The sequence below is a fragment of the Protopterus annectens genome, chromosome 9.part0, assembly GCF_019279795.1.
Source record: "Protopterus annectens isolate FY-2018-M chromosome 9.part0, PAN1.0, whole genome shotgun sequence".
Classification (NCBI taxonomy): Eukaryota; Metazoa; Chordata; order Ceratodontiformes; family Protopteridae; genus Protopterus; species Protopterus annectens.
The window spans coordinates 1,085,451,695-1,085,464,210 of NC_056743.1; the positions used below are offsets into that span (position 1 = coordinate 1,085,451,695).

Below are 12,516 nucleotides of genomic sequence, written 5' to 3' on the forward strand. Positions count from 1 at the left end.
AGCGTAAATATACCGACTAAGAATAGTTTGTTGCTTGAATAAGGCACAAAACTGACAGCGAGGTACATCGTGGTCAGGGCCTAGGCAAGGAATACAGTACGAATGAAAATCTTTATGAGGTATTTGCTTTCCACAAGAAATACAATTATTGATTTTTACTGACATCGGTTTAGAGCAAGAAAAAGTTTCCCAACGGGGTACTTAGCTTTAGTTGAAGACTTCGGTTCTGAAACTCAAAAACAAAAATTTTAGGAGTCGGCTGACCGGCACTTGCAAACTGCTTCTGCTTCGGGCACCGGATGGCAAGAAAGACTGATGTAATGGCATCGGCTGCATGCTTTATACCCCTGACTACTTGATGTCACAGAAGATGAGACAGCAACAGACGCTAGACCCAAGACTTTGATAATCTGGCCAACTGAGGGCTACTGAAAGCAGATAACCCAAATATGATGACTGCAACAGTGAAACATGAAGAACATCCATACATTTATAGTTTCATGCCTTGAAGGCCCAGGTGAGGGTGCCCCAAGGGGTGAGATAGAAGATCTGGACCTGGAGCTGGTGTCACTGAAGGGCAAATCAGATGAGACCACAGATAGGTGAACCAGACTTGGGGGCAAAAAGAAGCAATGAGGATTACCTTCCTCTTCAACCTGAATGACTTCTGCAAGAACTTTGGAATTAAGGGCAATGGGGGAAAAGCACAGAGTAGACTGGGAGGCCAAACATGAATTAGAGCATTCCTTGGTGACTGTTCCTGAGGAGGGATCAAGGCAAAGTATCTGCTCATTTATTGTTGAGAGGCAAGAAAAAAAGTTTGCAGCAGGGTTGACCCCATCTTTGGAACATCATGTTTGCCGTAAATTGGTTCAGAAACCACTCGAGGCATCAGTAGAACTTGGCTGTGCCTGTCCGCTAGGATGTTGTACTCTCCTGGAATGTGCATTGCCAATGGAAAGTGGTTGATAGAGATCACCCATTGCCACACTCTCATAGCTTATTGTCACAGAGGGTAAGAACTGGTTTCCTCCCTGTTTGTTGATGCACCAGACCACTGACATTCTCTATATGTACTGCAATACTCCCTAGAGGAAGAAAGTTGTATAGCTCTTGCAATGGCAAAAGAACTGCTCTCATCTCTAGAATACTGATATACAAGTTGGTCTCCTGGGGCGTCCGTGTGCCTTGAACCATCCATCCCAGATAATGTCCCCACACCCCATCTGGGAGGTGTTCGTGGTCAATGTGGCGTTTGGAGAAGGAAGAATGAAGGGGCATCTTTGAGTAATGTCTGCAGAGTGAAGCCACCATAGCAGAGAGTCTTTGCATATTCGGGAAAGTCTGATTGGAAGGCTTAGAGGATTTCTGTGTAAAGACCATTGAACCACTAACATCCATTGTAAGATTCTCATGTGAAGGTGTGCTGTGGGCAAAAGGGTATTGTGCCACCACAGAACAGAAAGCTCTGAGAACCAAACTCGCTGGAGGATTTGTTATGGCCAGAATTTGTTTGATGTAAAAATACAGGCTTGACACTCAATTCACTGTGAGATAAGCTCAATAAACTGTTGTGTCTAGATGTGCACCTATAAAATCTATCACTTGAACTGCTTCCAACAAGGATTTCTCAAACACTGAGAGTTATGCCACGATATGGGGCAGTCTGCAAAAGGTAATCCCTGGCCCGAGTCAGATGACACTTGGTTGGAGTGGTGAAGAGCCAGTCGTCAAGATAGGGGAATATCTGGAATCCCTGCAGCCTGAGATGAGCTGCAACCACTGCCAAGCATTTTGTAAACACCCTGGGGGCTGTGGTGAGACAGAACCGGAGTGATCTGAACTGAAAATGACTGTCTCCCAGCATGAAACGAAGGTACCTTCTGATTTGCCTGTCCATCTTGATGTGGTAGTACGCATCGTTCAGGTCTATTGAGCACAGCCAGTTGTTCATCCTCAGCAGAGATAGGATGGACTGAACCATGACCATCCTGAACTTTGTGTTCTTTACAAATTTGTTTAAAGATGTCAAGTCCAGAATTGGCCTCAATTCCCCTGTCTTTTTTAGGCACCAAAAAGAACCTCAAGCAAACATCTCATCTGACTTGATCGGGGGGGAGGGACTCTTCCATAGCAATTTTCTGACTTCTACGGCTGTATCCTCCCTCTGACTGGGTGGAACACTGGGGAGGAAAGACTTGTGTCTTGGTGTTTCAAAAAGGTAAAATAGTCTGGATATGATCCTCCTAGGCAAGGAAAAGCACCCCTCTGACTGCCTCTACAGGAAGGCAGTCAGGCAATCGTTCAGGAGTGCTGGAAGAGTCTATGTGAGAAGGACTCAAGACTCTTGGTTCTGCAACCCCCCCTTGCCCATGCGGACGGCATCTACCACTTTGATTATTTCCACCTCTGCCTCTGGGGGAAAATTCTCCCTGAAATTCCTGAAAAGGACCCTGAGAATTTCTTGAACCAGATCTTTTTAATCCCATGCTGGCTCTTGGAGAAGGACCTTTGCAGAGTAGAAAAACAGATCCCGATGGCAGACAGGGTCTTTCCATCTTTCTCTCTGCAGGAGAGTGCGTCTTGAACAGTGGGCCCAACAAGGTTGATCCAGCAAAAGGCACATTGATGGACACCTTAAACGATTCTGCAAAGCCACACAGCCGCATCTAGGCATGATGCCTTATGGCAATGCTGGGACCAGCTGCCTTTGAGGTACCCTCAACTGCATGGGATATCAGCCTCATGGATGTGTTAGACAAGGAATGAAGGGTGGCCATTCTGCCTTGGTGGGATGTTCCAGGGAGGTGTCAGAAGATCTCTGGGGGTCCACACATGGGATTGTCTGGAGGCTTCCTGGGGCTGGCTGCCCAAGTCAGGTGGAAGAGGGGCCTCAGGGTATGGCCTCTACTTTTTCTGGTTCCTTCCATGCCCTAGAAGACACCAACTCAATGAGTGTGTGTCTGCAGGGGGAGACAACCAGGATGTAGATGGGCTGGACCTGAAAGCCTCCAACAGCACTGTTTCCTCTGGGGAGGGGTTTTGGGAAGACCATCCAACTCTTTAGTATAGAATTTCGAAGTTGTCTCCAAAGGAATCATCATTCGGTGGAGATCTTAGGGACCCCTCCCCTTCCTCGAGATCAGTGTCAGTGGTAACAGATTCCTCCATGGAATCAATGTTCCTCCTCTTGCACAGTCACTTCTGAGGAATCGCCTTGGTGGGATGCTCCAGGGAGGTATCTGAAGATCTCTGTGGATCCACAGATGGGATTGTCTGGAGGCTTCCTGGGGCTGGCTGCCCATGTCAGGTAGAAGAGAGGCCTCAGAGACAGATCTAGTGAGGACAGGAAGAGGTTCTGCCAGGGTGAGAACTGAGGGTCTCCCAGAATAGGAGATAACCCTCTCCAACATTTTGATGGCAGAAGGACTTTGAACACCTGAGGGCAGTCCTCCCAGGGCAGAGGCTACCACAACAGACATCCCATGGGGCCCCTGAGTCTCCTGCTCTGAAGAAGGAGTCAGGGCCAAGCTGTCGAATGCTAAAGCTCTGAAAACGTTGTAGTCAAAGTCAAGCCCCTGGAACCGACGTCAAAACTATGGCTCCAAGACATACTCTGAACAGCCACTGTCAGTGGAGAAATAGTTGGAGGTGAAGATGTGATAACTATCTGCCTCAGACACCTCGGTCCCCGGGACCAATGAACTGATGACTCCAAAACCAAAGGTCGGATCAGAGAAGGAGGCATGGGATGGAATGGGGAAAGCCTCACAGATCCAGAGGAGGATAGGGCTGACAAAACCCCATTTGAATCTGTGCTTCGAGAAATTGCCTCATCTACCAATGTCTTTATTTGACAGACTAAGACCTGATGGAGGAGAATGTAGAAGTAGGTCTGGAGGTCTCTTGGAGCAGAGATCTCTGGGCCGAAATACTCGACCCCGAACTGGGGATTGAAGTACAGGATGGAGAGGTAACAGTGGGAACTGAAGGAGAAAGCTCCAAAGCCCGCAGTTCTGACAGCCTAGGTGCTTTTTTAACAGGCTCTGATTGAGAAGAGGAAGACCCGTCAGGAGAATACTTTCTTGTTTCCCGGCCTTCTTTGTTTTCTAGAAGGGGTTTGAGCTCCTGATGTAGAAGGAACAGTAAGAGGTGAAGAAGCAGGCAGTAACCCCTTGAGGATCAACTTATTTCAATGATTCACCAAAGCTCATGGGTGAAAGTCCACACAAACTGAAAGCACTACCTAAATGTGCAGGCCCCAAACAATAGACGTACTCCCTGTGGGCATCAGATAATCGAATCTTGTGCACTTTTTAAAATCTAAGGGCTCAGCCCTGTCCGACTTAGCTTCAGACAAGATAGGAAAAACTTTCTTTTTTTTAAAGAAAGGGAAAGAGAGGAGGGGAAAAGGTTATGGTGGACAGAGAAACCAGAGTACTATTCACACAAGTTACACCACAAAAACTAACTAAATAAGGTAGGGAAACAGAAGATAAAAGTAAAAAAAAGGATATTGAAGAGGCTTAACTCACTGCAAAAAGCACAACGTTTGGAGGAGCTCAAGAGCACTGAAACTCACTGCTTGCCCAACTTGAGGAAAATGAGATCTGAGGTACTCTGGGGGAAAGAGGCATTATGGATAGGGAGGAGGAGCTGGAGCTTCAAATCTCAAGCTAGTGAAATGGCCAAGTCGTTTCCAACAGTCAGAACCCACAGGTTAATAAACAAATGAAAATAACATCAGATTAAACATTTAACTTAACCACACATCCAGTTTTTAAACTTCTTATCCTGGTGAGGATTACAGTGGTAACAAACTGAATAGGGTAAGATCAGACTTCCCTAGTCCCAATAACAGCCTCCAGCTCATCAAGAGTGGTCCTCCAGGCAAGCAGAAAGATACAGTCCCAAATCCTGGGTCTGCCCTTGAACCTCTTCCTAGCTGGTCATGCCCTATTCACATGCTGTATCAATGGGTGCCCAAACCACCCCAGCTGACTAATCTCCAACAGGAGAAACAGCGCCTGCATTCTGAAGTCACCCTGAACTGCAGAGTTCCTCACTCTTTTGTGAGTCTAGTTACCATGCAAAAAAAACATTATTTTTGTTACTGGTATCAGTAATCTCATCCTTTTAATCACTTCCCAAACAGAGACCAGCAATCCAGTGCTTTCAGGGACAGAATCACCATCTGATTTTGATATGCTGATTTAATTGTCTTAATACTTGCATTTTTAGCATTCGAAGTCTCAGTTTCATCTCTAGACTGACATTTATTTTATCCATTATATTATTTATTTATTGACTCATTTACTGACATTTGATTACTGGGACAGTCCGACTGGGTAGAAGCCCATTTTCAGTGAAGGCCCAGGAGAAAATCTCCAAATTATTACAAAACACTTCAAAAATAAAGCAAAAAACATCTGCAGTTTAAATAATTATAACAAATTAGACATAATATAAAACCAGTTATTAAGAATCGATACAAGGAATTAGACAGCAATTTAATACTTGGAGAAATTTTAGACAGTTTGTAGATGAAATTAAAGGTAAGTTAGTTTAATACAAATAGGAATTGCAATACGAAGTGAGGGAAAAATAGGCTTAGGCTATATTTAGAGAGAAATTCAGAGAAGAGAACAGTAATAATAGTAGTAAAAGTAAGTGAAGAAGGGAGAGTAAGGAGGTACAAGGAAAGATAAGATACTTGTTCACATTTAGAGATATAGTTTATCCTGGTTTGAGCAAGAGCCCACTGCCAGATTTTGGCTAGGAAGTGTTTCAGAGTGGTTTTGGAAGATGGGAGGGTACAGACCTGATGGATTCAGGTAAGGAGTTCCAGTCCTAGAAACCTTGTACAAATACAGACAATGACCGGCACATATGCTAGGCTTGTAGATGGACAGGAGGTTTTGTCACTGGATCGCAATGACCAACTAGGAACATAGTTGTGTATAATGTTTTCTAGTAATGGACAGGCAGATAGATGCTGGATAATTTTATAGGTGGTAAGAAGTTGTGTACATGTTAGCTGATGTGTCAGTTCTAATAAATTTAGTCTTTTCGGTGCTATGCAGTGGTGGATTCTGAAAGGGGTATCTGCTGTAAATTTAGCAACTTTGTTATAGCATTGTTCAAGTTTTAATTTTTGTGAAGCCTGGAGGTTAGTAAAGATAGGAGCAGAGTGGGGAGGAAATAAATAGTGGGCAAGTGCAGTTTTAGTTGTGTTGGTGAGAAAGTTTTTGGGTCTATAAAGCATCCCTAGTTTTTGAAGAGTTTTTCTTATGCAGTTTTGTATATACTGCTTGAATATAAGATTATCATCTAATATCACTCCTAAAAGTTTTCTATGAGAAGTGACTTCAACTGTTGTATTAATCGAGAAAGAGGACTTTAAATTTTGTTTTTTCATGAGAGAGGGATATGTGGAAAAACTAGTAGCTTGGTCTTTTTTGGGTTGAGGATGAGTTGTGAGTTATGAAGCCATGTTTTAGTGGGTGTTAAAAAGCTTCCTGAGTAATTTTTTTTGAGATATACCATGTTGTCAGATGTGCAAATGAGTGGAATCATCTGCGTATTATACTAGGGTAGCCTGTATTGTGAAAGTATAGAGGGTATTGGCGAAAAGGTTAAAGAACAGGGAACCAAGGATAGAGTTTTGTGGTACACTGGAGGTGACTGGGAGGTAAGGAGAGAGCATGGAGTGTCATTTTACTGACTGATACCGATTGGATAGGTAGCTTTTGAAACACAAAAGGGTGGGCTGAGACAGACCTAGTGAAGACATTTGAAGCAGAAGTTTGCTATAGTAAAATGTGTTGAAGGCTTTGGACAAGTCTTGAAATAAGGATGAAACTAGCTTGCTATCTCTATCTACATAGGTTAGAAAGGCAGTGCTAGTACTATGGGAAGGACAGAAGCCATGCTGCGTAAGTGGCAGGAGTTCTTCCTGTAGGAGATAGTCTAGCAATTGTTACTGAATTCATTTTTCAAGTACTTCAGTGAGGGGAAAGAAGATTGTTATAGGTCTAAAGATATTAATGACTGTGGAATTTCCTCCTTTGTGCAGAGGGATAATGTGTGACTTTCTTCAGAAAGAGTGGGAATGTGATATTCCTGGACTGACCTATTTAAAAGGACTGAGACAACATAGGCAATGCTATTGGTTGCTATTTTAGGTACTCGTATGGAGGGTCATCAGTTGAAGAACAGCACGGTTTAAGTTTAAGAGCAGTTTTATATAGGATGTGGGCACAGGTCTGAAGGTGAAAGTGGATGCGATGATATGTGGTTGTTGGGCAGGGTTGGGATTAGATATTGGGGAATCCTTGGTTAGAGATGCTATACTATCTACAAAATAAGAACTGATCTGTGCTGCAGTTTCAAGTGGTAAGTTATCAGGAGAGGGGTTTGGGTTGAATTTTTGGCCAGGATGTAAAGATTTCTTTAATAAATGTCAAACCTTTTTTAGGGTTGTGTTTAGTATTATTCTGAAATATACTAAACTATAGTTTATTGTCTTCATTTATTTGCATTTTAGCATGTTTGCAAAGCATTCTGAAGTTTTCAAAACATTGAAGTGTTTTATATTCTGCCATTCTTTCCATGCTTTTTCTCTATCCTGCATTAGTATTCTACTCTTTTTGGACAGACAAATTGCACTATTTGTTTTCAGTGTCTTCCTTCTAGGAGGTGCAAGGTTCTTTAGGATATTTAGAAAAGTTGCATTGAATCAATTACAGCATTGTCTAAGGGGAGGATTATGAGGAGGTTCTAGTTAATAGACTACAGTGTAGTAATGAACATTTCTGGCTTAAACTTGGAAAGGTTACGTGTTTTATAAATATGCTGTTTAACTGGATGTGTGAGATATCTGGTCATATAGACTGGGAGATGATCACTGAGAGCATCTGACACTGTACCTGTGATGGAGTATTTGCTAGGGACTGATACCATGATCCAGTCTAATAGAGAATTTTATGTCTTGCTATAATGTCTGGGGCTATTAATTAGTTTTAGCTGTTTCTCCTTTTGTTTAACATGTGCTTGTCTGAATGTCATCTGTTTTGTAAAGTGCTTTGTTATAATGTGTTATTACAAAATTTGAGTGGAATTCATTTCAGCAAGTTCATATTCATTACTGAACTGCACTAGTTCATGCTGGTGAGCACAGTGATCTGCAAATGACTTTGTCAATAAGAGACTTCACAGATGCAGACTTAATGTCTTTAAAGCAGATACTCTCCAAACCTCAGATGTGCACCATATTCTGTCCATAAAAATAATACACAGGAGAGGATGGAGAGGCATACAAGAGTCCTACACCCTCTTTGAATGTATTTAACTTGACACTGAGAATAAGGGCACAGCTCTGGTTTCTCAAACAGTGCAGCTGCGCAAGTTAGTACTGTTGCCTCACAGTGCTTGGATCAACTAGGATGCCTTTCACTGAGAACCAGAAAGACAATCTCATTCATGAAACACTCAGAAATTATTATAAAACTATAAAATGGTAAAACGCTCAGGCTTTCACACTTAAAACAGGACTTCAACAGATGCTGAAAAATCTGATTGAGTTTTTACTTGATGTTCTATAATCCACTATGTATGTGTCTGCATAAGCTGCACTTCATAAGACAGTTTCCCTGCCTTGCAGCTGAAAAGGTTCTAGCTTTCCTGTGCCTCTGAACAGGAAAAAGCAGATACTGCAGAATGTATAAATGACTTAACCAAGCACACACTGTTCAGACAAAGCAGTCGTTATTAAATCTACAATTACTAAAGGTTCAAGATGGCAAATGAGGTGCTAAATATTTTACTCTTAGGTTGATAAAAAAGTTACACCATCCTGTTAAAAAAACTGTTACACCATCCAAGTATTTGAATCTTTGTAAAGTGGAGTAAGGAGAAACAATGTAAACATTAAAGCTGCCTAGCTTCACTACTGTTTGTTATAATGCGTAATCAAATGTAAAAAATAATTTAGTACTGAAAAATAGAACTTTTACTTCCATGTCTACTAAAAATGCATGACTGAGAGGGTCTTAGCCAGAGCAATGAAAACAGATAACGAACAGGAACTGCTCATTAACTATTGTCTTTTAGTATTTTTAATGAAATATAACAAAATAATTAGTAAAGATGAGTGTATGTGTGCCTGATGGAATAGCTAGTTGCTTACTATAAATTGCAGAGTTGATAGGGCTATGTGCATCTTAACAGGACAAGAGGTACACAAACTGTACACCTGGTAGATTTCTTAATTTTGGGTCTGTGGCATCCTCATCCCAAATAATCTTCAACATCACTGAACATTGTGTATCACTTATTTCTTTCAATGTAAAGCTCACAATTAGTTTCCACTAAAAGCCAGACTGAGGACTGGATTAACATGCATCTTTTTGGAAAGATGCTGTAATAACTAAATTATTAATAAAATAGGGTGAAATCTAATGTTTCATCGAACAGTTAAGGAAGCCCTGTAGCAACCCCTTGTAAAACTGGATCTCTTTCACCACTACTCTAATGATGCATGTAAAGTAAGACTGGCAATCCAAACTTCTCACTTACCTGAACTAGACCTGAAATGAAGTCCCCACAGAAAATAATGCCATTTAAAGACAAGTATAAAAAGCAGAAAAGGGTGGCGGTATAAAGTTATCTGCACAACAAATGTGACTTACCTTGCGTATATTATGAGGTACTGGACTGACAACAGATACTGGGGATTCTGGGGGTGACAGCTGCATGAGCATAGGCAGGACCTTGCTATTGGCAATTTTCATGCAGTCCTCCAATGTGCCAATGAACTGATTACAGGTTTCTTTCAGCAGCGAGGAGGCTTCATCTATTTTCTAAGGGGCAGAAGAAGAACAGAGAAATATCTTAAGGAAAAAAAAATATAGCATTTACTATTGTAAGAATACCATACAAATCTTTTCATGCTTAGTAATACACTCACATTTACAACATTATGAGACTGTAGACACATTAATACTTCATATTTCATATTTAAGCTAACCTGGACTGCGTCCATGCTTCGATGCATGCTACAGAAGCCCTCAGCATACATTTGGTTCAGGGAATAATCACTGAATGTTTTAGAACAGTACAGACCTGCCAAAATACAGCATTTACTATGCAAATCACCAAGGACTATAAAAGGAGACTTGCACCGTAAATACACTTGGGTACATTTTCTTCCCACAAAGTGATCTCTGCACTGCCACATATAAATAAACATAATTTAATTGTTTCTCCTCTTCAGTGGCATTTCTTTACTAATTACCTTACTCAGTGTAAAACACGTTAGGTTTGGATGAACTATACCTTCTTTAGACATTTGTCTCAGTTTCATTACATCCCATTACCAATTCACTTTTTTGTCTAGGAAATGCTCATGTAACAGGGTGCCTGTAGCCATTTATTCTTTCTCTGCTGCTAGGGTCATAAATGAAGTAAATTGGATAAATCATTATATTCCAAGAAGAACTTAAGATTACAGTTGGTGGCTGTAACTTTACAAGTCACCAGGATGATGTTTTAAATTCTACAACTCAGATACAAACTATTCAGCAACATTCACATACTGCACATATATTACAGCATATGCCTTACCACTTTGGTACAGTTTTGCCACCTATTAGATAAACTTACAGGCATCAATAAGGTAAGTGTGTTTAAACAAATAAAACACCAATATATTGAACATAGTGTTAACTAAACAATTAATATTAAACTATTTACTTCAAGTGCTACTTAGCCTCTGATTTCAATGACCAGGTCCAATAAAATGCAAATAAGGCAGCCAAACACGGCTTAAAATAATTTATTAAAAGGTAAGCACTTTCGTACAGACACATTGCACTTCATCAGACCATAAAACAGAATCCAAACCAAACCTTTTAAATAATACATTCAATAAAACAATAATTAATTAAAAACAACAGTTTCAATGAATTAAAGGATGTGCCTTCAAAACAGGCTTTAAAGGCACACAGTCATTTAAGCCTGGTGCTCTATGTGCGAAAATCCTAACTAACCAATTTGTCTCAGTCAATTCTAACTTATTTTCCAACTCTCCCCACTCTATCTACAGCAATCAGCTGTAAAACTGCAGCGTGTCTGTAGGAAAGCTCATACCTTTTAAAAAATAGGTAATTTTAAGCTGTGTTTGGCTGCCTTATTTGCGTTTTATTGGATTTATTGTTTGGTTTAAGGCAGCCTTTATCTGTCTGATTAGTTTATTTTTGCTGCTCAATGACCAGGTGACAGACATTCATAGGTTACTACTAGGCTATCCGCCCTTGTGAGTCATTTTAAGCCTAGCCAACTTTCCCAACCAAAAGGTGAGAATTAAATCCTGTGCCTTGCATTTGTGAGGCAGACACTTTAACCATAATATGGTAACCCCCAACCCCCAAATAAAAAGGAACATGTTGAAGGGATGGGTGTGCATCACAGAGTATACCTCTTCTCTGGAGCCATTTTCCCTAAGATCATAGGTAAATATTAGACTAACAGGCTGCAAGCCTAGACATTAACCATAGGTCAGAGTTAAAACCTGTAACTTGTATATGTGAGATGAAGACTACCATTAGGCCACCCCCACTACACACTGGAAGTCTCTGAGAGGTAAAGTTAAGTGGCAGATAATGGACTCATGGACATCAATATTACACATGTAAACAACCACAGAATACTTAGAGGTCCTTTCCATAGTGTGTAAAGTATTTCGACAAGTGGTGTTAGCTGGAGACCCACTGTAAATTGTGACAATGGGATAAGTTGGTCAGTTAAGGATAATGTACACCTTTCACCCTTACTGCAAAAGGTAGTGGACAGCTGCTAGCCCATATAGCTACTAAAAACATTGTTTCTGCATTGAGAACATGAGGCTGAAAATAGGGGACATGTACGCATGCATCATTCAAGTCTAGAACTGTAATTTTGGCTCCCTGAAATAGAAAGGAAAGAATTCAATGTACTGTCACCATTCTGAATTTTGGGGGGGCTTATTCAAATTAATCCAAAATTGTTTATAATTACTGCTAAACTTTTTCTAATTTCTCCAAATCATTTGGGTTTCTAATACCATGACAGGAATGGACCACATTCCTAAGTAGAAGTACGATTAAAGTTCATTCAATTAGTATTGTTTCAATCTTTGATATCAGCCAAAAGTGCTCTTCGCAGCACCTGCAATGTGCCCAGTAATGACTCCCTCTGCAATTCGTATGGGGTTACATGGATTGGTAACATATCTAAATACAACTGTAGATTCTTTTTTATAAGACCCATTGCTCCTACTACTATTGGAAATGTCTGTGTGTCTTTCTTCTACATTGCCCTCATTTCTGCCCGCAGATCCTGGTATTTTATGACTTTGTATCTCTCTGTATGCAAGACACTGTAGTCACTGGGTGTGGCGAGTTCAATGATCAATGCTACTTTTGTCTTCGTTTCTTGAGACCACTATATCCAGTTTTCTAACATTTATCTTTTGAACTG

General features: G+C 40.9%; 1 protein-coding gene across 3 annotated transcripts in view; it reads right to left on the reverse strand.

Moving 5' to 3' along the window:
- LOC122811820 (pleckstrin homology domain-containing family A member 3-like) overlaps positions 1–12,516 on the reverse strand; it is a 547,265-nt gene that overhangs the window by 219,606 nt on the left and 315,143 nt on the right. For all 3 annotated transcript variants that reach the window (XM_044083925.1, XM_044083926.1, XM_044083927.1), the window contains one exon: positions 9,690–9,860. In XM_044083925.1, the coding sequence (XP_043939860.1) occupies positions 9,690–9,860 (171 nt within the window). The remainder of the gene's footprint in view (positions 1–9,689; positions 9,861–12,516) is intronic.